The sequence below is a fragment of the Entamoeba invadens genome (genome assembly GCF_000330505.1).
Source record: "Entamoeba invadens IP1 unplaced genomic scaffold scaff_1105074724629, whole genome shotgun sequence".
NCBI lineage: Eukaryota > Evosea > Mastigamoebida > Endamoebidae > Entamoeba > Entamoeba invadens.
The window spans coordinates 77,597-99,057 of NW_004440426.1; the positions used below are offsets into that span (position 1 = coordinate 77,597).

At 32.1% G+C, this 21,461-nt stretch overlaps 8 protein-coding genes across 8 annotated transcripts; 4 read left to right on the plus strand and 4 right to left on the minus strand.

The window, feature by feature from the left end:
• Nucleotides 1-1,624, plus strand: EIN_016050 (M protein, serotype 5 precursor, putative; the record flags this gene model as incomplete). The annotated part of the gene is made up of 1 exon (XM_004257119.1): nucleotides 1-1,624. A coding segment is annotated over one exon (1,624 nt), but the record flags the coding sequence as incomplete, so codon positions are not given.
• A 4,210-nt stretch (nucleotides 1,625-5,834) lies between these two features.
• EIN_016060 (coactosin, putative) lies at nucleotides 5,835-6,287 on the minus strand (the record flags this gene model as incomplete). The annotated part of the gene is made up of 1 exon (XM_004257120.1): nucleotides 5,835-6,287. The coding sequence occupies one exon, from the start codon at nucleotides 6,285-6,287 to the stop codon at nucleotides 5,835-5,837; it is 453 nt and encodes a 150-aa protein (XP_004257168.1).
• A 246-nt stretch (nucleotides 6,288-6,533) lies between these two features.
• EIN_016070 (splicing factor 3B subunit, putative) lies at nucleotides 6,534-9,278 on the minus strand (the record flags this gene model as incomplete). The annotated part of the gene is made up of 1 exon (XM_004257121.1): nucleotides 6,534-9,278. The coding sequence occupies one exon, from the start codon at nucleotides 9,276-9,278 to the stop codon at nucleotides 6,534-6,536; it is 2,745 nt and encodes a 914-aa protein (XP_004257169.1).
• Nucleotides 9,279-9,495: 217 nt separating this feature from the next.
• EIN_016080 (tyrosine protein kinase, putative) lies at nucleotides 9,496-11,629 on the plus strand (the record flags this gene model as incomplete). The annotated part of the gene is made up of 2 exons (XM_004257122.1): nucleotides 9,496-9,594; nucleotides 9,641-11,629. The coding sequence occupies 2 exons, from the start codon at nucleotides 9,496-9,498 to the stop codon at nucleotides 11,627-11,629; spliced, it is 2,088 nt and encodes a 695-aa protein (XP_004257170.1).
• Nucleotides 11,630-13,294: 1,665 nt separating this feature from the next.
• EIN_016090 (peptidyl-prolyl isomerase cwc27, putative) lies at nucleotides 13,295-14,845 on the plus strand (the record flags this gene model as incomplete). Its single annotated transcript, XM_004257123.1, has 1 exon — nucleotides 13,295-14,845. One exon carries the CDS (start codon nucleotides 13,295-13,297, stop codon nucleotides 14,843-14,845), a length of 1,551 nt encoding a protein of 516 aa, XP_004257171.1.
• Nucleotides 14,846-16,124: 1,279 nt separating this feature from the next.
• Nucleotides 16,125-16,772, plus strand: EIN_016100 (hypothetical protein; the record flags this gene model as incomplete). The annotated part of the gene is made up of 2 exons (XM_004257124.1): nucleotides 16,125-16,375; nucleotides 16,484-16,772. The coding sequence occupies 2 exons, from the start codon at nucleotides 16,125-16,127 to the stop codon at nucleotides 16,770-16,772; spliced, it is 540 nt and encodes a 179-aa protein (XP_004257172.1).
• A 75-nt stretch (nucleotides 16,773-16,847) lies between these two features.
• On the minus strand, nucleotides 16,848-18,623 carry EIN_016110 (hypothetical protein; the record flags this gene model as incomplete). The annotated part of the gene is made up of 1 exon (XM_004257125.1): nucleotides 16,848-18,623. One exon carries the CDS (start codon nucleotides 18,621-18,623, stop codon nucleotides 16,848-16,850), a length of 1,776 nt encoding a protein of 591 aa, XP_004257173.1.
• Nucleotides 18,624-18,968: 345 nt separating this feature from the next.
• On the minus strand, nucleotides 18,969-20,666 carry EIN_016120 (heat shock protein 70kD, putative; the record flags this gene model as incomplete). The annotated part of the gene is made up of 1 exon (XM_004257126.1): nucleotides 18,969-20,666. The coding sequence occupies one exon, from the start codon at nucleotides 20,664-20,666 to the stop codon at nucleotides 18,969-18,971; it is 1,698 nt and encodes a 565-aa protein (XP_004257174.1).
• Nucleotides 20,667-21,461: the final 795 nt, after the last annotated feature.

Genomic DNA, 21,461 nt, shown 5'->3' on the forward strand with positions numbered 1-21,461 from the left:
AGCTGAGCTGAAAGAGAAAGAAAGACTTGAGAAAGAAGAACAACTTCAAAAAGAAAGAGCTGAGAAACAAGAGGCAGAAAGACTGGAAAAAGAACGTTTAGCTAAAGAGGAACAAATTAAGAAAGAAGAAGAACGACTTCAACAAGAGAAATTGGCAAAAGAAGAGGCTGAAAAACAAAGACTTCAATATGAAGAGGAGTTAAAAAGGAAACAAACCATTAACAACAAACAAGCAGTGTATTCAAACAATATAGTGAGAGACGAGAGTGAATATCGAATGCGAGAAACTATCAAAATGAAACAGCAGCAACGGGAAAGTATAACAGAAGCTGCAAAGAAGAAAGAGACTCAGCGACTGACTACAATACAAGAAAGACTTCAAAAGGAAATCTTACTTAGACAACAACGTGAGGAACAAGCAGAAAAGGAGAGTCTTGACAAAGAAATAGAAGCCGAGCAAAGTCGAAGAGCGACGCCCATCATATTCAAGTCGAAACCCGAGTCGAATGTGAGGAGTCCACAGAAAAGCACCGAAGAAGAAACGGAATCGATGACTTCCGACCACAAGAAAAGCCTTGAAAGGAAGGAAGAGGAAGCTAAAGTCGAACAGCTGTTAGCGGAAAATGATCGACTTGAAATGGAAAACAAAATTGCTGTTAAAAAGGCTGAAGAAGAAAAATTGGTTAGCATGCAGTGGGATGAAGGGTATGAAAGTGACTCAAATAGCCAAAGCTCACGTGTCGAATTGAGCGATGACGAAGACTTTGAACTTGAAGGAATGATCAATAAGTCTGAGGACGAACGAAAGGAACAACTGAACCAAATTCGAAAGAGCAGAACAACAAAGAGCATCGACGTTTATAAACAACAAAACGATATGATGAAAGAAGTCGCGAAGGAGGAGGACGAGAGTTTGAAAGAGAACGAAGACAAGGTACGTTCTGCTGAGGACAAGAACTCACCGAAGAATACGCAGAGTACATCGGTCGAACAAGTCGAGAAAAACAGTGAAGACGAAAAGAAAGAGAAAATCGAAAAGATGGAAAGTATAAATCCCGTCGAACGGATCCAAGACGAAATCAAAAAGAGGCGAGACGTTGATTCACTCATGGACGAGTATCGTGACACAATCAGAGTGTGGATTCGTATGACCTGTTATAGTGTGAAATATGACAGTACAATCCATGGGATGTCTGCACTCAATTTCAACTCTAAAGTGTGCGGTAAAGAGAATATAATGATCATCGTTATAACGACAGAAGGGTATTCGTTTGGCGTCTTTAGTAAGAAACCATTACCAAAAGCTCCAAAGAAAGGATACAAATACGTGAAAGACGATAAAGACTTCTTTGTGTTCTCGTTGAAGTCGCCGAGTGGAAGTGAGGCAACTATGGTGAAGAGAAAGAAGAAGGGAAAGAGTGTGTGTATATGGGCGAATAACTGTCGTGCGTATTCATTCACTGTTAAACGATTTATTCGAGTCACTCCCAGCGTAGAAGGGTCACATTTCATTCCAAATTTGTATGGAAAAGAGTACAACGACACGATGAAGAGAGGATTTTCTTTTTACACAGGGAGTGTGAACTTCTCTGTGGATAAAATTGTTGCGTTACAGTGGTCATAAATTGTGTTTATTTCAGTGTTTTTTATTATAGAATTTTTTTTGTTATTTTTAATATATATTAATAGTTTCTATATAAATGATAAACAAACTTAAATTTCAAATTAAGGTTAATCTTCATATATCTTCATATAAAATAAAAAATAACCTTTGTTTTTTAAAACTTAACTATGTTTTATATCAAAATAATAATAAAGTTTAGTTTTAGAATTAGTCAATTATGTTGTTAGTTAACAGAAATAAAAATTATTATATTAAATTATTAACAATTACTTATAATTATTCAATGTTTAGAAAACTATAATAATATTCAATACCATTTATAATATATATATATTAATATTATATTAAATATAATATATATTATATTAAATATAATATATATTATAATATATATATATATATTAAATGCCACTTATAATCAGAGGTTTCCATAATCCCAATGCTAATTACCCACGTCACCATTTTATAACCAAAATGTTCATTTTTTCTTATAAATTCGTACGTTATAATACCACTTTTTCGGCAATAATTATTATGGAAACGCCTGCTTTTAACACAATTTTTTATTTAATTCATGTTCATGTATTATAAATTAAATTCAAACAATCATGGTATAACTGAAAAAAACATGTTTTTCATTCAATAAATGTTTTTAGTTGATGAAATAAATCTAAAAATTAAATAAGAATCAAATTACAAACAATGCAAAGAAATAAATCTTCTACAAGAACATTGAAAGTCTAAATTCTTCATCAAAGGGTTAAAAGTGTTCTCCTTTGATGTGTAATAATGCTTAAAACATGGATTAACAGTGATTTTCATATTTCTGCCATCCAGAAAGCGGAGCAGCATGAGATTAGTATTTTGTTGCCGTCTGGGAATACAGTAAAGCTGTTTTTCATATCTGTTTTCGAGTGTAAATTGCAGGCTCAACTTTTTCTTTATTCATAATAAAGATAAATAGGTTGTCAGATTCTGAAATCAAAGGAGCGTTTTTTGAAGTGTTTTTGATTAAATCTTTTTGATAAAAACCAAACACAGAACTGTGTGTCTCAAAAATGAAAAGTGTATTCTTCTGTCCAATTAAAGAAGTTTTAATTTCTCTTTGAGTGACTTCAGATGCATTTGAATCAAAAATGATTTCAAAACGTGTAGATCCAGTCAACTCAAGTAAAATTTTGATAAAAGAGTTTTTTGAATTAAACTCAAATGCTGCATTACTTTCTTTGCAAGCGGAAAATCTTTGTTTTCTGTTTAAATTATTCTGAGACATTCTAAGTTTCAAATTTGAATGTGGTCGTCTTTTGTGAATAGATACAAAACAGTTCGTGTTACCCATTGATCGAGTTAACAGTTTTCGGAGGGTTTAAATATTTATTTTTTTAAAAAATCCTTAAAAGTTGATTATTTCAATTTTTAATTCACAAATTTATTTGTCATCTTTCAAAAAATCCAGCTCTCTTGGAAGTTTGTTTGTTGTGATAATAAAACAGAAACTCTTATTCATTATTTTAAACACTCGAACTTCAAAATAAAGTCATAATGTGTTAATTAAAGGGAACAAATTTAGGTCGGATTTTGCGAATTAAAGTTTGTTCATTTATTTTTGTCATTTGTTCCCTCACATTATAAAAAAATGAAAAATTCCCTTCATAAATGTTTTTTTTTCAAACAATAACATAAAACTTTTGTAAAAAAACATAAAAAAATAAACTTTTTTAATACAAAATAACTCTTCAAATTTTGTTTGATAAATGATATTTTTAGCAATTTGTGTTATAACATTTGAAAAGTTATTAAAAAAATCAAATTTATTTCATATTGTTATTGTAAATATTGGTAAACTATTCAAATATTATTATAATTACTACCATTAAAAAAATATAGTTAATTATTATAAAATTTATTACAGAAATTTTTGTAACAAGAACTTATTAGAATTAATCAAAAACTTTTGATCTATACGAAAATTTTGAACATAAACTCGAAATTGTTTATCAAACTCGTTGAAAGAGGGATTATATCATTGATAATGTCAGACTTAAGTATTGTACATTTTAAAAAGTATTTGGAGTAGAAGGAATTTTTGTTTTTAAAATCGTTTTTTTCGTTTTTAGTTAAAAAATATTTTTTTTTTGTTTTTTTTAAATAAAATTACACTAAAAAATTTAAGTATTTTGCATAAACACTAGGCTTCGCACCCAAGAATTTTATTATCAAAAATTAGTCTCAAAAAACGCTAATTCTAATATAATAAAACGGGTCATTTTTTCTTTCCCGTTTTATTAGATTTTTTAGATACTAATTTTTGATAATAAAATTCTCGGGTGCGAAGCCTAATAAACACAAAAAACTCAAAAACAACTAAATAATTGAATAACATTATATAAACATTTTAAGAATAAAACCATTTGAGTTTTATTCTAAAGCAATTACAACCCGGAATATAGGATTTAAAATAAATACAAAACAGTCAACAAAACCACTCTAAATGTTAAAATATTGATAATATTTATCCAAAATTTAAAACTTGAATAAACTAATTATAATCAAGTTTTGTCTTCAATCATCTAATGAATATATTCACCTTTTTTTCCAATAATATCGAGTTTGTATTCTTTACGTTGATTTTCACATAAACTAAAATAAAGAACACTGTCTACAACAACAAAATATGAAATAAACTCATTTAACGTTAACAAACCAATTACAAAAACAATTATTAAACTCAGCATTTCCTTCTTTAGAACAAAAATTGCAGAATTATGGGTATTTTAAGATGTATAATCATTTGGATAAAACACCAACAACATTTAATTAAAAGTTTGTTTATATAAAACATATCATTTTATTAAATGTCATCATTATAAAAAACTTGAACTTTATCAAACTTCAAACTGGAATAACATATGAAAACTTTTCAAATTATTTAAATAACATCTTTTATATACACGATTGCATCACTTCCCACATTTGTCTTTTTCCAAAACCAGAAAGTCGTGAAGAAGGCGCCTGACAGTTCTGAAGTTCTTGAGGAGATTCTCAAAATGGTGCAATTATTAATTCACTGTTTTATTATGGTGTTTTATTAATTGACAATATTATAAATGTATGTTATGTTTTCAAATGGAAGTATTGTTGTATTTGTACCAATTGTCAAGACTCAAATTTCAGATTGAGTCTTGACAAATGGAAGGTGTAGATGTGTCACATTGTATAAAAAGAAACTGATGTCAAAACAGTCACCAGAAAGCATGGTGATCCACTTGGAGATGTTTGAAAATGTTGCAACAAAACACAACACCCCTTTACAGAAGAAGGCAGTCAAAACAGTCACATACATCACACTGAACAAGCAAGACGATAAGAAACAGAAACGGTGGGCTTATCAAAATCTCAAGAACAAGAAACCAAAAGGTAAGAATCCAACACATGTTGAAGTACGCTCGCAATTTGCTCTCATTTGATTATCATTTAATTTGATTGTGTTGTTTTAGAAATCAATTAAATTCTTTAAAAATATACTATTTATTATAATTATATAATAATTAAAATACATAAAAAATAGTCAGACAGACTTCAGTGCCTCTCATCTCAGAGTGTTGTGAACGCACTCGACCCCTCAACAAGTAGTTCATCGTGCATTTCTGCGTATCTCCCTTTGGCACTGAAGTAATGAAAGTCTTCATCCTATTTTGTGAATTCTATTTGTTACATAGAAAGTGACATACTCTAAGAATGATCCTAGTCGTACGGTCTAATTCTTGTTTATTATTTCTTTATCTTTATACTTGTTGCCATTTTTAATAATTATGGGTTTTTTGATATTCTAATTATTATTTATTATTTATTATTTATTATTTATTATTTATTATTTATTATTTATTATTTATTATTTATTAATTATTAATTATTAATTATTAATTATTAATTATTAATTATTAATTATTTATTAATAAATAATTATTAATTAATTATTAATAATTAATAATACCATTATATTAATAATTATAATTTATTATTCAATATAATATACCAATTAATTATATATCATAAATAATAAATATAAATTATATTACTATATTTTATTAATTATCAAATTACTAGAATTAGTTTCTTAATAAAACAATTATTAGTAAAAATAATTATAATTTTTATATAATTTTTGTTTATAAAAGACATACAATAAGTGTGAAAAAAGTTAGTTAACTTAGGATGATCCAGAGTTAGTTGAATAATCTGCACCTCCTACCTTTTTAAGTTTTGCAGCAATTTCTTCTTCCTTCAAATCATCAAGAGAAGTTGCGTGGAGTTCGATGTGGAAGTTCTTGAATATCTCGTTCTTCATTTCTCCCTTCAACATAGACATTGAAGCTCTCAACTTTGGTTTAGTGATACTTTCAGACGCCCATGAGATAAGTACGAACTTGACTCTGTGTGACTCTGCATCTCCACTGATAGTTCTGTAATAAGCAAATTGGATTTGGTCATCTTTCAATGCTGCTTTCACTTCATTAAGTCCTCCCTTTCCTTTCACATCCAACACGACCTTATTTGGGTTAGTAGTCACTCCGAAGACACAGTACTCGACATCCGTGTTTTTGTCATCGATCACTTCGTTGACTGCATTCACAAGCTCTGGGTCAGACAAATCAAAGGCCATCTGTTGATATATCTTCTCAGTTTCTCGCCTTTATATTATCCCAAGGACCACTCAATAACAAGCAAACTCGTTAAAGTTGGACTCGAGTTTGATGCCCATAACTCCAAATCGGTGTCTTAATACATTTCTTCACTCTATTTATAGTATATTTTATTATAAATATAGTAATAAAACTGTTGTAATGTTCCCGTTATAGAACATCGTCAAAGCAGGATGAAACTGATTAGAATGTAATAAACGAATCAATCAAATCATAATTTCAAGTTCGTAACGTCTGTACATGTTGTCTCCATCGTCTTCAATAACCGGATACACGGTAACAAGACCGTCTTGGTTCCCAACATACATGTTATTATACACACGCCAGTACGGTTCTCTCACACTTCTTGCTGGATGAAAAAGCCCTTGCAGCACATACATCATCAACACTCGCACGCCTAAAGACACTCTGAGTCCTTCAATCGCTTCGATAGTTGCGTTAATCACATGGGGAGATGTTTCAAAGATATTAGGCCAGACGTAGTTCAGTAAGTGCATTAACCCATCTTCACAGCCTAATCCATACACTCCAAGTGCTATAAACTTGACTATAGTACAAGCAGTCTGTCGGTGAACAGCGTCTCTCTCCGACAACGCGTCGCATATGAGTGGTATAACACTGTATATATAATCCTTCGACTTCTCGCCAATGTACTCAAACAAGAAGGCAAACGCCTTCAAGACACCAGTCTTCACATTAGTGTCTGGCATTCGATACTCGTTCATTAATGATGGGATGACAGTAAAAGGTGCGCACGAGTCCGCAACAACTGCAATGGCAATTGTAGTACACACACGCAACTGTCTATCAAGCACCTTCAAGTTGTTGAGTAACATAATGAGGACTTCTTGTGGTCCAATAGCCTTTGCAATGAACCCAAACGTATCAACTGTAGCACGTCGAATCGATTTTTTGTGTGCTTTAAAAGTGTCAAGTAACTCGTGGCATATCCGCATCCATTCTTTTAAGTGAACCATCTCCGCTCCCGTGTCTGCACTTCCTTTAGCGATGATTCCAATCAATCCTATACACGCTTCCTCTATTCTTTCATTTGTGTTGCGCAGTATTGGGGTAAGTCGAGGAACCAAATCACCAAGACTTGGTCTGACATCTGTAATACCAACCACATCGATAATTTCTTTCATAGTAGTTAATGAAGAGGATAACACATCAGTGTTTGTCTCTCCTAACAATTCATAAACCATCTCCCCAAGTCCAATCAACTTTTCTCTCTTCTTGCAAAGGGTATATAACTGCGCAATGTTGCCTAACAACTCAACAGCAAATTGCCTGATTTTGGCTGCTTTATTGTGTACTCTCCATTGAATGTGCTCACTAATTGTGTCAAGATAGGTGCCAGCGCGCTCTTTAAAGTGATTCATGATCGACCCAATCCACTTCAGTCCTTCACTGTTCTCATCCCCCGAAGTTTGTTCATCAAACGAATACAACAATTTATCGAATATGACTTTCTCCAACTCCGCATCGATGTCATACACACCATATTTTTCAATTAACAATTCGATCGTCTTAAGCGTCATCTTTCGGAACGGCTCATTCTCATCTCCTACTTTCAACACGATTTTGTCGATGACGTACTTCCCTCCTAACTTCTCACCAAAGAGCAACGCCGTGTCGACAACTTCTTTACTCAACTTCTTGTCTATCGAATTTTGGCGTTGCCAGAAATGTTCGAAAAATCTGTCCGGCACATTCTCGCGACCAACATCTTTCCCTATAATCGGAACACTCATACACTGCCGAACTACTTTCAATATCGTCTTCTTCATCTCGTCGTCGCTCGTGCGGAACTCGCGAATGACTACTTGCAGGATCTCCCACCCATAGCGAGCAGCAACTTCCTCATCAACCACCGCGATGATCTGTCCCGCGGCTTTCACATACGCCGCAAAGTGTCTCCCTCGCATTTGTTTGCACTCTTTGACTATCGGTTCGACAACAGTCTCAAACACTTCCCCTCCATACGGGTATGAAGCTTCCGCTAGTGCAGCAACAGCCAATGCGGCAAATTTGGCCACAATAGATTCACTGTCAGTGAGTCGTGGAGTGATGATGCCAATGAGTGGGGTTAAATGGGGGAGCACGGAACACCCCATCAATATCGCGATTTGTTGTATACACTTCAGTCCCGTATGTCTTGCATACCAACTCTTTTTGGACCAGCACACGGCTTTGAGAAATGGAAGTAACACCGGAATGCCCAACGCGGCAGCGACTATTGCAAACGCCCGCGCAGTCATGTTTCTATTTGAGTCTTCGGGTGAGTCGATGTCTGGCCTCATCGCAGCTACCATTGTGGGAAGACCCGCCGCTTTAGCCAAATTCGACACGATTTCGCGTCCTTCAATTCGGGTGACATAATCCGGGTCTTCTAGCAACGGATTTATGACAGAAAGTAACTTCGCGGCGTAAGGCCTCACCAATGTGTCCAACTTGAATATCACGCGATTGACTACTTTGACCAACAAGTGCCGTTCTTGTTGTTCTAATGTGATGGAGAGTAACAACGGAAGTATCTGACTGAACAAAGTCTCCGCTCCAAATTCTCTTGTTCGTTCCGTTAACTGTCTCAGCGCTTGTTTTCTCATCGCGGGAGTTCCGTTCTTGATTCTGAGAAGTAGTCGCTTCAGGTGGATGTTTCTCTTCTCCTCCGCAGTCAAAAGCGACTCGTCACGTTGCACCAACGCGTCCTCAAAAAACGCTCTCTCATCAGGTTTGACTTCAGGAAGGTCTGGCGCCATTTGAGAAGTTTGGAGTGGCGGTGGAAGCACGGTTGGTGCCTCTGGTTTTAGCGCTTGGTCCAATATTGTCGGCGCAACTGTCGGTTTTTCGTCCCAACGCGAACGCCGCTGACGAGGGGAGTAATCTGAAGAATCGCTCGACGAGTGTCTGTGATGGCTCCTCTCACTTTCACTGTCACTACGTGGCATATGTTCTGTAAATTGAGTTTTCACTTGTTAATAATTATTACTAACGATTAGTTAATATAATTCTAATTTTAATACTAGTCCAATTGATTAATATAATTTAACAGTATAAATAATTAAAATATAGTACATTACAATGTAACATTTAAACTATAAATTATAGTAAAATAAATTAGAATGATACATTTAAAAAAGAAAAAAGTGAAATACCAAACGAAAGATGATTCTTTTGAATCTGTCTTTTCTATTTTTTCATGTTATTTTATCATTGGTGAAGAGTGGAGTAGTTTTGAAGACGACAACGTTTATTATTTCATCTGTTCGTTTTTGTTTGTAATTAAAAAACACGACAACTCATTTCATAGAAAACGGTCCAAGAATGTGTAGATACCCAATGCACCTCTTCAATGAATTTTAAAGACTATTTCGAGTGCTCCAATGTGGATTACAATCAATCAATATTTACAACGGTGTTCACATTGAGTATTCCGGAAAGTGTGACTTCGATGAACTCGACGTTTCTCTTGACCACAAAGAAAAATTTGGATAGGTATAGTCCCCCGTCTTTTATGTCGATAAGTGTCAATGGCGAAGAGCTTAGACTCGGGGAGTTAAGTCACGAATACACTACTGCTGATGACTCTTGCTGCTTTTCTAATTATTCGATATTCACACAAACCTCATTCTTCAGATCAGGCAAAAACGTGATAAGTATAACACCACAGACAAATATAGTGTGTCTCTCTTCTTTCCAAATTACTGTGCAATACTACTTACACCTTCCTGATATCTTCGACGTCACTCCAACTGCTGGGCCGATCAGTGGAGGGACTCATGTGACAATATATGCTGCCGATATTGATAAAGAACAGACGTACTTTTGCTTCTTTGGTAATGAGAAATCGTTATTTACTGCGACTTCTTCGAACACCGGGAATTGCACAACACCAAAAATCGAGAGTGTTGGAAACGTCTCGTTTTATTTGGGGTTCTCTGCAGAAGACCCAAAACCAACAACAACACAGAATTTCACATTTTATGACATCACTATAACAGACGCAAATTTCGAAAAGTATGAGGGAAACTCCATCATCAGAATCACTGGAAGTGGTTTCATTAACACAAAGACTCTTCTCTGTTTCATTCAAAAACAACGCGATTCGCCGAATGCCACTCTCTCTTCTTTTAGAGAAGATTACAATGTTCTCAATTTCACTGCAGAGTTTATCGACACATCACATGTGGCATGTCAAGTCACTGATATCAACGAGGGGAAGTACTTGATTGGGCTCAGTTTGAATACAGCGGATATTGTCTGGAGTAACAGCGCAGTGTATTACAGTAAGTCCCATATTGACTCGCGGTGGATAGTACTTTTGGTCATATTAGTAGTCATCATTTTCTTTGTTGTTGTTTTAACAGGCCTTGGCATTTTCATTCGCAAAAAGAAGCAGAACACCATTGAAATTGTTCAAAACATTTCAACACGCGAAATAGTGTGTGAGGAGATCATAGGGAAAGGGTCTTTTGGGGATGTCTGGAGCGCGACGTGGAAAGGCCAAGAGATAGCCGTGAAGCTGATTCCACTTGAAAAGGTTCAAAAGGGTAAATTGAAGCAAACAATGAAAGAAGTTGAGTTAATGAGTTCATTGCGGCACCCCTGTGTTTTACAATTCTTTGGGTCAGGGATGGACGAGAAGTTTTTGTTGATAGCAATGGAGTTGATGACGAATGGAACTGCACGAGAGATTCTTGACAATTCGATGATCGAATTGTATTGGGAAAAACGACTGAGGATGTTGAAAGATTGTGCGAGTGGGATGGTCTATTTACATCACTGTAAACCGCCTATCATCCACCGAGACTTGAAAACTAATAACTTGCTAGTGGATGATAATTGGTGTGTTAAAGTGTCAGATTTCGGACTAAGTGTCCCACTGTATGGCGAAGAGATAAACCCAACTGCTATATGTGGTACACTCAGTTGGATGGCACCAGAAGCGTTATTAAATAAACCATATGGCACAAAAATCGATGTGTACAGCTTTGGCATTGTACTATGGGAATTTCTTACAAGAAAGAGACCGTACGGTAAAATGGATCCACATGAAATCCTTACGAAAGTCAGTCAAAAAGGAATGAGACCGGATATTCCGAAGGATGAGTGTGAGGTCAAAGGATATGTTAACTTCATGCAAATGTGTTGGGAAGAGTCACCTGAAAATAGGCCCACTTTTGATCAAATAGTCGACAAAATATCGGAAATGATAGATGAAATGGATAATTTAGATAAAAGCAAAGAAGAAGATGAAGAAGTGGAGGAAGAGGGAGACGAACGAACACCACTCATTTAATTTTTTTGTTATTATTTTCTGTTAAATACTAGTTCTTTTAATGTTTCATGCTACTGTAACAATTAAAGTGAAATGTATGAAAAGAAATAAGTTCAATTTTATTTTATTAAAACAGTTGTTTTTTAAAAAGGTATATTTTTGAATAACTACACAAAAAAGTATTTTAAAAAAATTGTACTTAAAATCGTTAAATCAAAAATTGGGAAAGTAACACTCTTGTACAATTCAAAAGTGTTAATATATTTGTGAATTCTCATTATTAAACTTTTGAGTTGAAATTTTATATTTTAATATATTAGAGTTTATTTGATTGAAATGATAATTGAATTTCTTTTTTGTGTTCAGAATTAATTGCTCTTTGTATTTTTTTTAAGAAAACATTTCAATACATTGATTGATAAACGAAAAATGCAAATGAATTAGTATTCAATAAAATAATTATCAGTGTTTTCAACAATATAATACAATTATCATAATACAGGAAAACTTCTCGTTCTTGGTTCTTTTTTTGAACATTATATTACAAATCATAACAAGAAAAAGTTTATTGAAAAGAAAAAATATAAATTTCATAACCACTATTAGAAGTTTTTATTTTCTTATTTGATTTACTTATGAAAGGTTTTAATGTATTACACAATTCATAATAATATATAAATTAAATTATTTAATGAGTTTATGAATTTGTATTTGTCATTTGTATTGAAAATAATTACAACGGCAAGAGTAACGTTTAATATATTGTAATTTATTTGATCGTTTTATACCTATTTTATTTAAAAAACAAAAATAATTATTAGAAATAAAAAATTATTTCTATTTTGTTTAAAAAACAAAACAATTTTATTTACAAGTTTGTTTAATTAGTGTCATTTAATATCAAAACATGTTATTCAAGTGTTTTTATCAATTTAAAATAATATTTAATCTTTTATCAGCAATTCAATAAAATAAAAAAAGTTTATTTATTTTGTCAAATTATTCTTTAATATACCTTTTCAATAATCTTATGATCATTTCAATACATTTAATGAAAAAGATCCAGTTGTAATAACTTTGAAGTTTGTTACAAATGATATTACTCAGAGTTTGTTATTTCTTAGATATTTTAAAACGATATATTTTTCAAAAATATACCTTTATATAATACAATTATTTTGATTAAATTGTATGTTCTTAAAGCTGAATTTAAACAAAGAGATGATTACTTTTTTACAAATTGCAAAAACAGTCAAAAATTTAAATTATCAATAAAATTATACAAAAAACCCGAATTATTATAACAATAAAATTATAATAATTCAAATAAAAAAAGAACTTTTACAAAAAACCAAAAACTACCTATTATTGTTATCTTTACCCTTATTGTATTCTTCTACATCAAATTTCAATTTCTTTTTTGAAAACCAATCATATAAAGCTTAAAACAACACTTGAGTAATTTTTCACTGTTTGTCAAAGTAAAGGAATTATCAGTTATTAACATGTGGTGTGTTCTCTCAACACTGAATAAATCAAAACCTTCGTCTAGCCTAAAAATAGCATCATCGAATCAATTCGAAAAATAAAACCACCCTTTTGAAAGGCCAAACAAATAGCAAAATACCTTTTCAAAAGTTTATTGTTTTTACAAAACTCGAAAAATTTAACTTAGAATTCCAATAGATGGAGAATATCCGTGGTGCCATCTTAAACAATGAGATGGTTTTGTCTTATCTTAGATGTGAGCTTATGCTTCTTCACACTCAAGCGCCATATTCCCAGATTTTAAAAATATATCTCACCTTCAACATCAGCCCCGAGCCGACAATCCCACAAGACCTTTTTATGATGATTCAGGAAACCATATCAAGTAGCGTAGAAGAACTTCCACAACCCAACCCAAACCCAATTAATCAAACAGTCGTCTCAGACGATGATGCAACAATCGAGCAAAATTCAGAAGAACTTAAAAAGATCGAGGCAGCGATGATTGAGGAAAAGCGTGAGTTGGAAAAAGAAAAACACAAAACCCGCCGTCCACACACACGGACTTCCACAAAAGACAAAACTGAAGAGAAAAACGCAATGAAACCGGTCCCTTCAAACACATCACCAAAAGCGCGAAAAAGACGAACACGAAAAACGACTCAGAAGAGTAAATTAGATGATGTGAATGAGCATTTAGTGAGTTTCATGAAGAGTAGGAGTGTTGGGATGATCAAAACTGGTCGAGTGGAGAAACAAGAGAAGGTGCTCAATGAAGATAATGACGCGACTGAAATTGAATCATTTCTGGGGAATGAAGGGGATGACAGTACAACGGAAATAGTTGAACCAACTGCAACACTACAAGTGTCGACAACTCAAATGGACGAAGAAAACACCAAAACAATTAAACCAGAAGTTGTTCAAATGGAAGAGGAATTGCCACGTATTGAGAAAGTTGAAACGGTTGAGACCATTGAAAAAAATGATAATACGAAAATGGAAGAGGAAGTCAAAGAAGTGCAGAAAACGAAAGTCGAAGGCGAGAACTTGGAGGAAAATAAAAAAGAAACGGAAACGCCTGTAATAGAGGCAAATACCCAAGAAAATGGACCAATAGAAAATGTTGGATTAAAAATTAATTTGCATTTTAACAACGAAAATACCATTCAAAATACAAATGAGGAACTCGACAAGAAAGAAGAAAACAACGAGAAACAAGAAAATGTGATTGAAAACGATGAAATAAAGAAACCAAAAAGAAAGACGTCGCGGAAGAGATCATCGAACCTCCCCGCACCCGTCAGAAGATTACAATCGAGAAAAAGAAAGACGAGAAAGAGGACAAAGAAGAGTGTTGTTAAAAAGATGGATATAGAAGAAGAAAATTCAGAAGAGAGTGAAAACAATGATGAAGAGGAGGAAGAAGAGAATGATACAAGCGATATGGAATCATCATCAAGTGATGAAGAGGAAAATGATAAAGAAAGTAAAAAGCAACACAAAAAGGTTAAGAAAGTTGATGAAACAGCTATTGAAGATAAAGAAGAGAAATTGAAACCTAAGAAACATCAGAAGAGGAAGCAAATTGAAGAGGAAAGCAGCGATGAGGAGAATGAAGCAAAGAATAAAAGAAAATTGAGACTCAGAAGTAGGTCAATACACCCACTTATAGACACGGTCGACGAGGTGTCATACACAACATGGAAGAGAGGGTACGAGAAAAGAAAAGAGAAGAAAAAAGATTGATTGTTATATACGTGTTTTGGGTTGTTATATGACGATAAATACCTTTTTAGCCACAAATGTTGGTATTAAAAAATAAATGTTATTCATGTTCTAATTTGGTAACAATTTGTTTTAAAAAGGTATATTTTGTAATTTTGTTAAAAAATATATTAAACAATTCATAATTATTTGACAATTTTGTATTAAGATAAATGTATTGTTTATTAAAAGTCCAATACAAAGTCAGCACAAATCATTGAATATTATACTGTTGGATTCATCCTTAATTTAACAATAATGGATTAAAACAATTAATAGAAGTTGCATTGTTTTGTCAAATGAAAAATTGTGTATTAATAAAAAAAGGTTAATTAAGTTGAACAAAATATAAAATAACATAGTGTGTTGTTAAATACATTAATAACATTGAATTGTATGAAATAAACATTTCAATAACTTATATTTTACTTGTTACAATCATTCTTTATAAAAAAATTCAAGAATATTTTTATCATCGTTCTTCATCATTAAAATAAACAATAAAATGTTTTCCATTATTTTACAACACAAACGACCCAATTCTCACTTTATTTTTATTCAATTGTTATGAAAATTGAATAAAGATGTGTAAAGATAATATAAAAAACAGTTTTAACTCTTGCGTACTGGATATATTTTATATAAATCACCTTTTAAATTATATCTGTATTTAATATTTAACATCTCTTTATTATTATCTAAAATTCTGTGGATGTCTGTTTGTTATTTTTATATATAAATAAAAATATAGTATTGTTTTAGTAGATTTTTTTTGAATTAGTTTTTGACTCCACAAATCAAAACTTGCTTTTTGCTCAGCAAAAAATGACTTTTGTCCACCTTTTTGATTGAAAAGAATTAGATTTTGGTCTTAAGATTATTAATTTTTTATTTAATAAAAAGAAACAATTTAAATAAATCACTTCCCTTATTTGGGGGAAAACAAATAAATGGTATAAAACATTAAAAACAAAAATGTTATTTTTATAAAATAACCAAAACTACCAATATTGAAAGGTTAGACAAACAATAAAGTATAACAAAACACAATCACTAATATATACGATAAGAATATATTAATGGATTTAACTTGTAATCAAATTTCGGTCTAAAATGGGTAAAAAAAGACTCTTTGAACCATAATTAAAAGTAGGCTAAACTTAATATTAGTAATAAAAACTATTAGATATAGTAACTAAACACTTCTTTTGAAACATAAAAAAATAAGAAATAAACAGAAAATACAAACATTAAGGGTCGTATGGCGGAACTGAAGACAGACGTTTTGACAAAGCTTAAGCAGTATCTCATATCAATACCAAACGGCGAGCACCTCTTTGCAACGCACTACGAAGAACTTTTTTCAGTTTCGGACTTCGAAATATTCCTCGTCAAATTAAACAAGATTAAGTGGCGTATGCGAGCAAACCCATTAGTACCTCAAAACATAAAAGATCAAATCACTTTGATGATTAAACAGTGTATCAATCTAGCAGTTTCAGATGATACGACGTTTGTTAGTGTTTGTTTAACTAACAACTTTATAAAGAATCAATTAATAATAATAATATTAATTATTATTAATTATTAATAGTAATTAGTTATGATTCTAACTGGTAGAGCTAAGAAGGAAATTGAAGCAAAAAACTTAATCAACTCCCCCGATACTCAAAGTCAAATTAGTGTGGAATACTGCGAACACACCAACGTTCCACTATATAATGCTTTATTAAAGGCAACGCCACAACAACTTGAAGTCATCCACGATATTATTCACAACTCATTTCATAAGACTTCAGATGATGGGGTGGTTTCTTACGACGACTCTGATTTCGATGTTGAGTTTGATGCGAATGAACTCACTCAAGAGTGTCAAGCTGATATTGTCAGTGTTTTGAATTGTAAATGAATTGAACTATACAATTACTTTATTTAGTAATATAAACTATACAGTTCCTTGATATAAAAATACAAGAAGAACATCTCATAACAATGTATTACGTTTGTTTTGGCACCCGCATGGTATATTCTCCTTCTCTCTGACTCTCCTCTCGAGTGAATGGATGACCTCATCTGGGTTTTCTTCCAGTGTGTTATCAACAAGAATACTCTCCACTGATTTCTCGTTCGCATCGTCAAAGTCGATTTTGCCCTTTTTATCGTCTTCTTCCTCTCCATCATCAAACCTCTTCAGAAGTCGTCTTTCTTCTCTTCTGAGTTGTTTTCTGTATGTTCGTATCTTCTCGGGGTTCTCGACCTTCATCATCTTATTTTCTTTCTTATACAGTTTTGCGAGTGTAACCAACGATTCAATCGGTGCAATGGAATACTTCAGCTTCCTATAAACAATTTCAATTTGGTCTTTTGTTAAGTCCTTGAGCATTTCTTTCAGCTTCTTCGTGTGAATCCCTTCCTCTTCAAACTTGTCAAGTAACTCATTCGCCTTTTTCCACCTATTTACTGATGGCTCTACTTCCTCAATTTCTTTATGAACTCGTTGCGTTGGTGTAACAGCTAACGACGCCTTTTTGAGCTCCTCTTGTGTCACGACGCTTCTCATTTTCGCGATCTCCGCAGCGTTCCTCTTAATTTTCTCATTAAGTCTCTCTGCTATTTCCTCGTCCAATTGCTTTCTCATGTCTTCCTTAACTTTCCTCCTGACGTCTCGAGTGGCTTCGCCACTCATTTGTCGTTCAGCCTTGATGTTTGCTTTCTTCACTTCCTTTTCCACAAACTTCTTGTCGTCAAGTTTCTTCGCCAACTCGATATATTTAAACAGCGACGAGTCATTCAGTTGTTTAATTAAGTCCGCCGTCGACACTCTCTTCCTCACAAAAGTGGTGTTATCATTTGGTATATGATTCATCTTATATTTCTTTAACATGATTTCCCTGTAATTCGGCTGTGTATAGAAATTGTCTTTCAGATGAAGTCTGTTCTTTTTAATATCCTCTTCGTCCCATTCAAACTGCGCCGTTGCAAATTTTTCAATCCGACCGACCACACCAGGGTCATACTTCAAAGTCCGTTCCTCGACTATTTTCCTCAATGTTTCAAAGATCTTTTCCTCAGTCTTTAAATTACACCGATATCCTTGTGCTGAGAGAAATGCAGTCTTTGTTTGTTGATATTTGGTTTCCAGAGTTTTGGAGATGTTGACGAGCTTTTTCCAGTTCGTCATAGCACTTGAAGACTCGATTGTTTGGTTGATTTTCTCGTAATTTCCTTTGCACTGAAGAATTCGAGTTTTGAGTGTTTTGAATTGTTTCTTCATCGTCTTGATCAACCCCTTTGTATTGTCGAAGTCTTTTGATTTGTTCACATAATACGGATAAACTCGGGAGTATAAATTAAACACCGTATTATTAAAATTGAACAAGTCGGGGTATCTGTCAAATTCATTCTCACTCTTTAACTTCTTGAGATACACTTCGGTCATTTCATACGCCGTTTTGTTGAGTGTCATATCCATGTTTGTGTAGTTCTCTCGGAGTTTAGAAACATTCACGTTAATTTCTTTGAAATCATTTTTAAATGCCGAGTAGTCTTGATTCACTTTGCCATAACACAACAACACGGGGTTCACGTATTTCTTCGACAATTGGTTTAACTCGGTGACATATCGGTTCACGTCTTTCTCAATTTGTGGAAATCGGGAATTAATTGATTGGTATTTCTCGTCTCCTAATTGATACACATAATTCGAATGGACAAAAGAAATGAAAAAAAGCAGAATAAAAATCACTGCCTTTCTATACATTATAGTTTTTTAAGTTTCTTTTTGATTTTAGAAGTTATCATTATTCATAAACATTTCTTATTGTGTTAAATTAGTCAATTCTATTGTATAGTTTCTTTTATTAAATTGGTTATTTATAGTTTATAAACTATTATTTTTTGTAATTGTATATACTTATTACTATAGTAATTTTAATAATAATTTATAATATGGGTATTATTATTGAAATAGTTTATATATATTCTTTTATTAGACATAATAGATATATTTACTATATACTAATGTATTATAAATACCAATTATATAAAATTAAATAATATAATAGTTATTCATATAAAATAATAGTGCAGTATAATGTAGAATAACTCAATTAAAATAGATAGTATTTTCGAGATGCCTTTTGAGCGACAGTAAATCATTTTCAAGTGATGAAGTATCTACATACATTTTACCATCAACTTTCCCATTTTTTGAAGTTGCTTTGACTGTTGTATTTCCTACAAGATCGACATTCACTTTGACTGTAACAGTATCACCTGGTGGCACTTTAACATCCGTTATATATTTATACTCCGAACAATTAATTCGATGTTTTTGATTTGCTTTTAGAACAAGGGTAGTTTTATAAAACGTCAAAAATATATCTTGTTCTCCTTTCTCACACTGATACACTTTTTCAAAATAAACAGGCAAAACCACATTTGTTGGAATAACCGTTTCAAAAATACCACTCACATCTAATCCGACAGTATATGATGTTTTCTGTATGACGCGATTGTATACGTTTGTATTTAAATTATCATTTGCTTGTATTGCACATCCTTCAGACACCGTTGTCATTTTATTTATTGTTACAATTGCACCATTAAATGATTTATACACATTTGTTATCGATGCTCTAACAACTTGTTTGACTTTTGGAATAAGTGCACACCCACCAACAAGAATCACCTTTTCAATTTTTTTCAGTGATAATTTTGATTGTGTTAAAATATTTTTAATTGTATTTCTAATGTTACTAAAAAGAAAATCTGCTTTGTCAATAAAATCGACTTTTTGTAATATGAAAGATTCTTTGTCGTCACATATTTCAAGTAAATAACCATTTTTAGTGTCTTCCTTTGTCAACAAATTATTAAAATCAATTTCGACTTGATCATTTGAAGAAAATGCAATTTTCGTGTCTTCAGAAACCCTTTTAAGAATATTCAAGCGTCTTTTTATGTTCAAGCGGTCTGGCAACAAATCTTTAGAGAGTGTTGTATAGAAATAAGGAATATTTTTTTCTACAGTATCTATGATCATTTTAGATACGACTTCATCGAAATTGTTTCCCCCAAGATCATTGTTTCCATCAGAATACAACAACTCATAACTTCCATTTGAATTTTTCTCAACACATGAAATGTCAAGTGTGCCAGCACCTATGTCAATCACGATGAAATTTTTTATTGTTGAATTCTTGTTAACATCCAAATAATAAAGAACAGATGCCATTGGTTCAGCAATAACATCAACCGTTTCAAATCCACCTAATTTAGCAGCTTCTGTTAAGTCTTGAATTGCCTCAGGAGTCATTTTGACAGGAACACCAACGAACATATTTGGTCTTACAATAGTGGGTATTTTGGTTTTAATTTGATTCATCAGTTTTTTAAAGAAAAGTGCTGCAATTTCTTTGGGGCGAAATGTATTTGGTTTTTGTTGTTGAGAACCAATTACGATGACAGAATTCCCATTTTCTTGTCCAAAGTCAAAGCCCAAAATATCCGACTCGTCTTGCAACTCTTCAAATGTTTTACCAAGAAAACGCTTGATATTATAAAAAGTTTCACCATTATCAAGTTGATCTTCGGGTTTTTTTGCCTGTTCACCAACTATATAAGATATTTTGGTTTGATTAGCGTTATTAAAAAGTTTTAGCCATGCAGGAATGATAGAAGAGCCACCATCAAAAGTTACAGTTTGGACATTTTGGTTATTTTCAAAATATGAAATAGCCAATTTGGATGTGCCGAAATCGATACCAATTGAAATTGTATTGTTTATTTGTTCAGTCGCCATTATGAATTGGAAGATGTTTGATTTATTGTTTAAATTTGTTACATTATTATTATTTATAACAATGACTTTTAAAATTAATTTTATTTGTCATTTGATTCTTTTTGTATTATAATATAATTTTTGTATGAAATGTGTTTTTAATGGATGACAAATGAACTTAACAAACACATTATTTGAATGATTTTATTTAAATCGAATAAATATTTTAGTTTTTATCATATCAAATAATAATAGAGTATTAACATTTTTTGTTTTAATTCAATACTACACTGTTTTAATAATTTAAATGGCGTATTTTTTTAATTCTTAATTATGTTATAAAATCGTTGAAAATTGATATTTGAATTGATTATCCATCAATAATTTCATGATTGTTAAGATGTTGTTAATTTTGATTTGTCTTTAATATTTATGTTTTTCGATTAACATTGAAAGATGGTTAAAAAACAATGTTAATAAATAACATAATGATCGTAATCATTAATGGTGTATGGTTTTAAAGAAATTGTATATATTAATGTTTACATAACATAAATAATGGTATTTGTTAAAATACAGAACAATTCTTATCTTCATTAAAATAATGTTTACATGATTTATTTGTAATTCGTTTAATGTCACAAACAATTTAGACTTTATAAGTAGATAACATCAACAATTTACTTTTTTAAATATATATCACCATTTATCATTCATAATTATATTCAAGTGAGTAAATAAATATGTATATATTTATTGAATTCAAAAACAAGTTTGACTTAATTAATATTTTTAATGATATTTATACGGGACCTA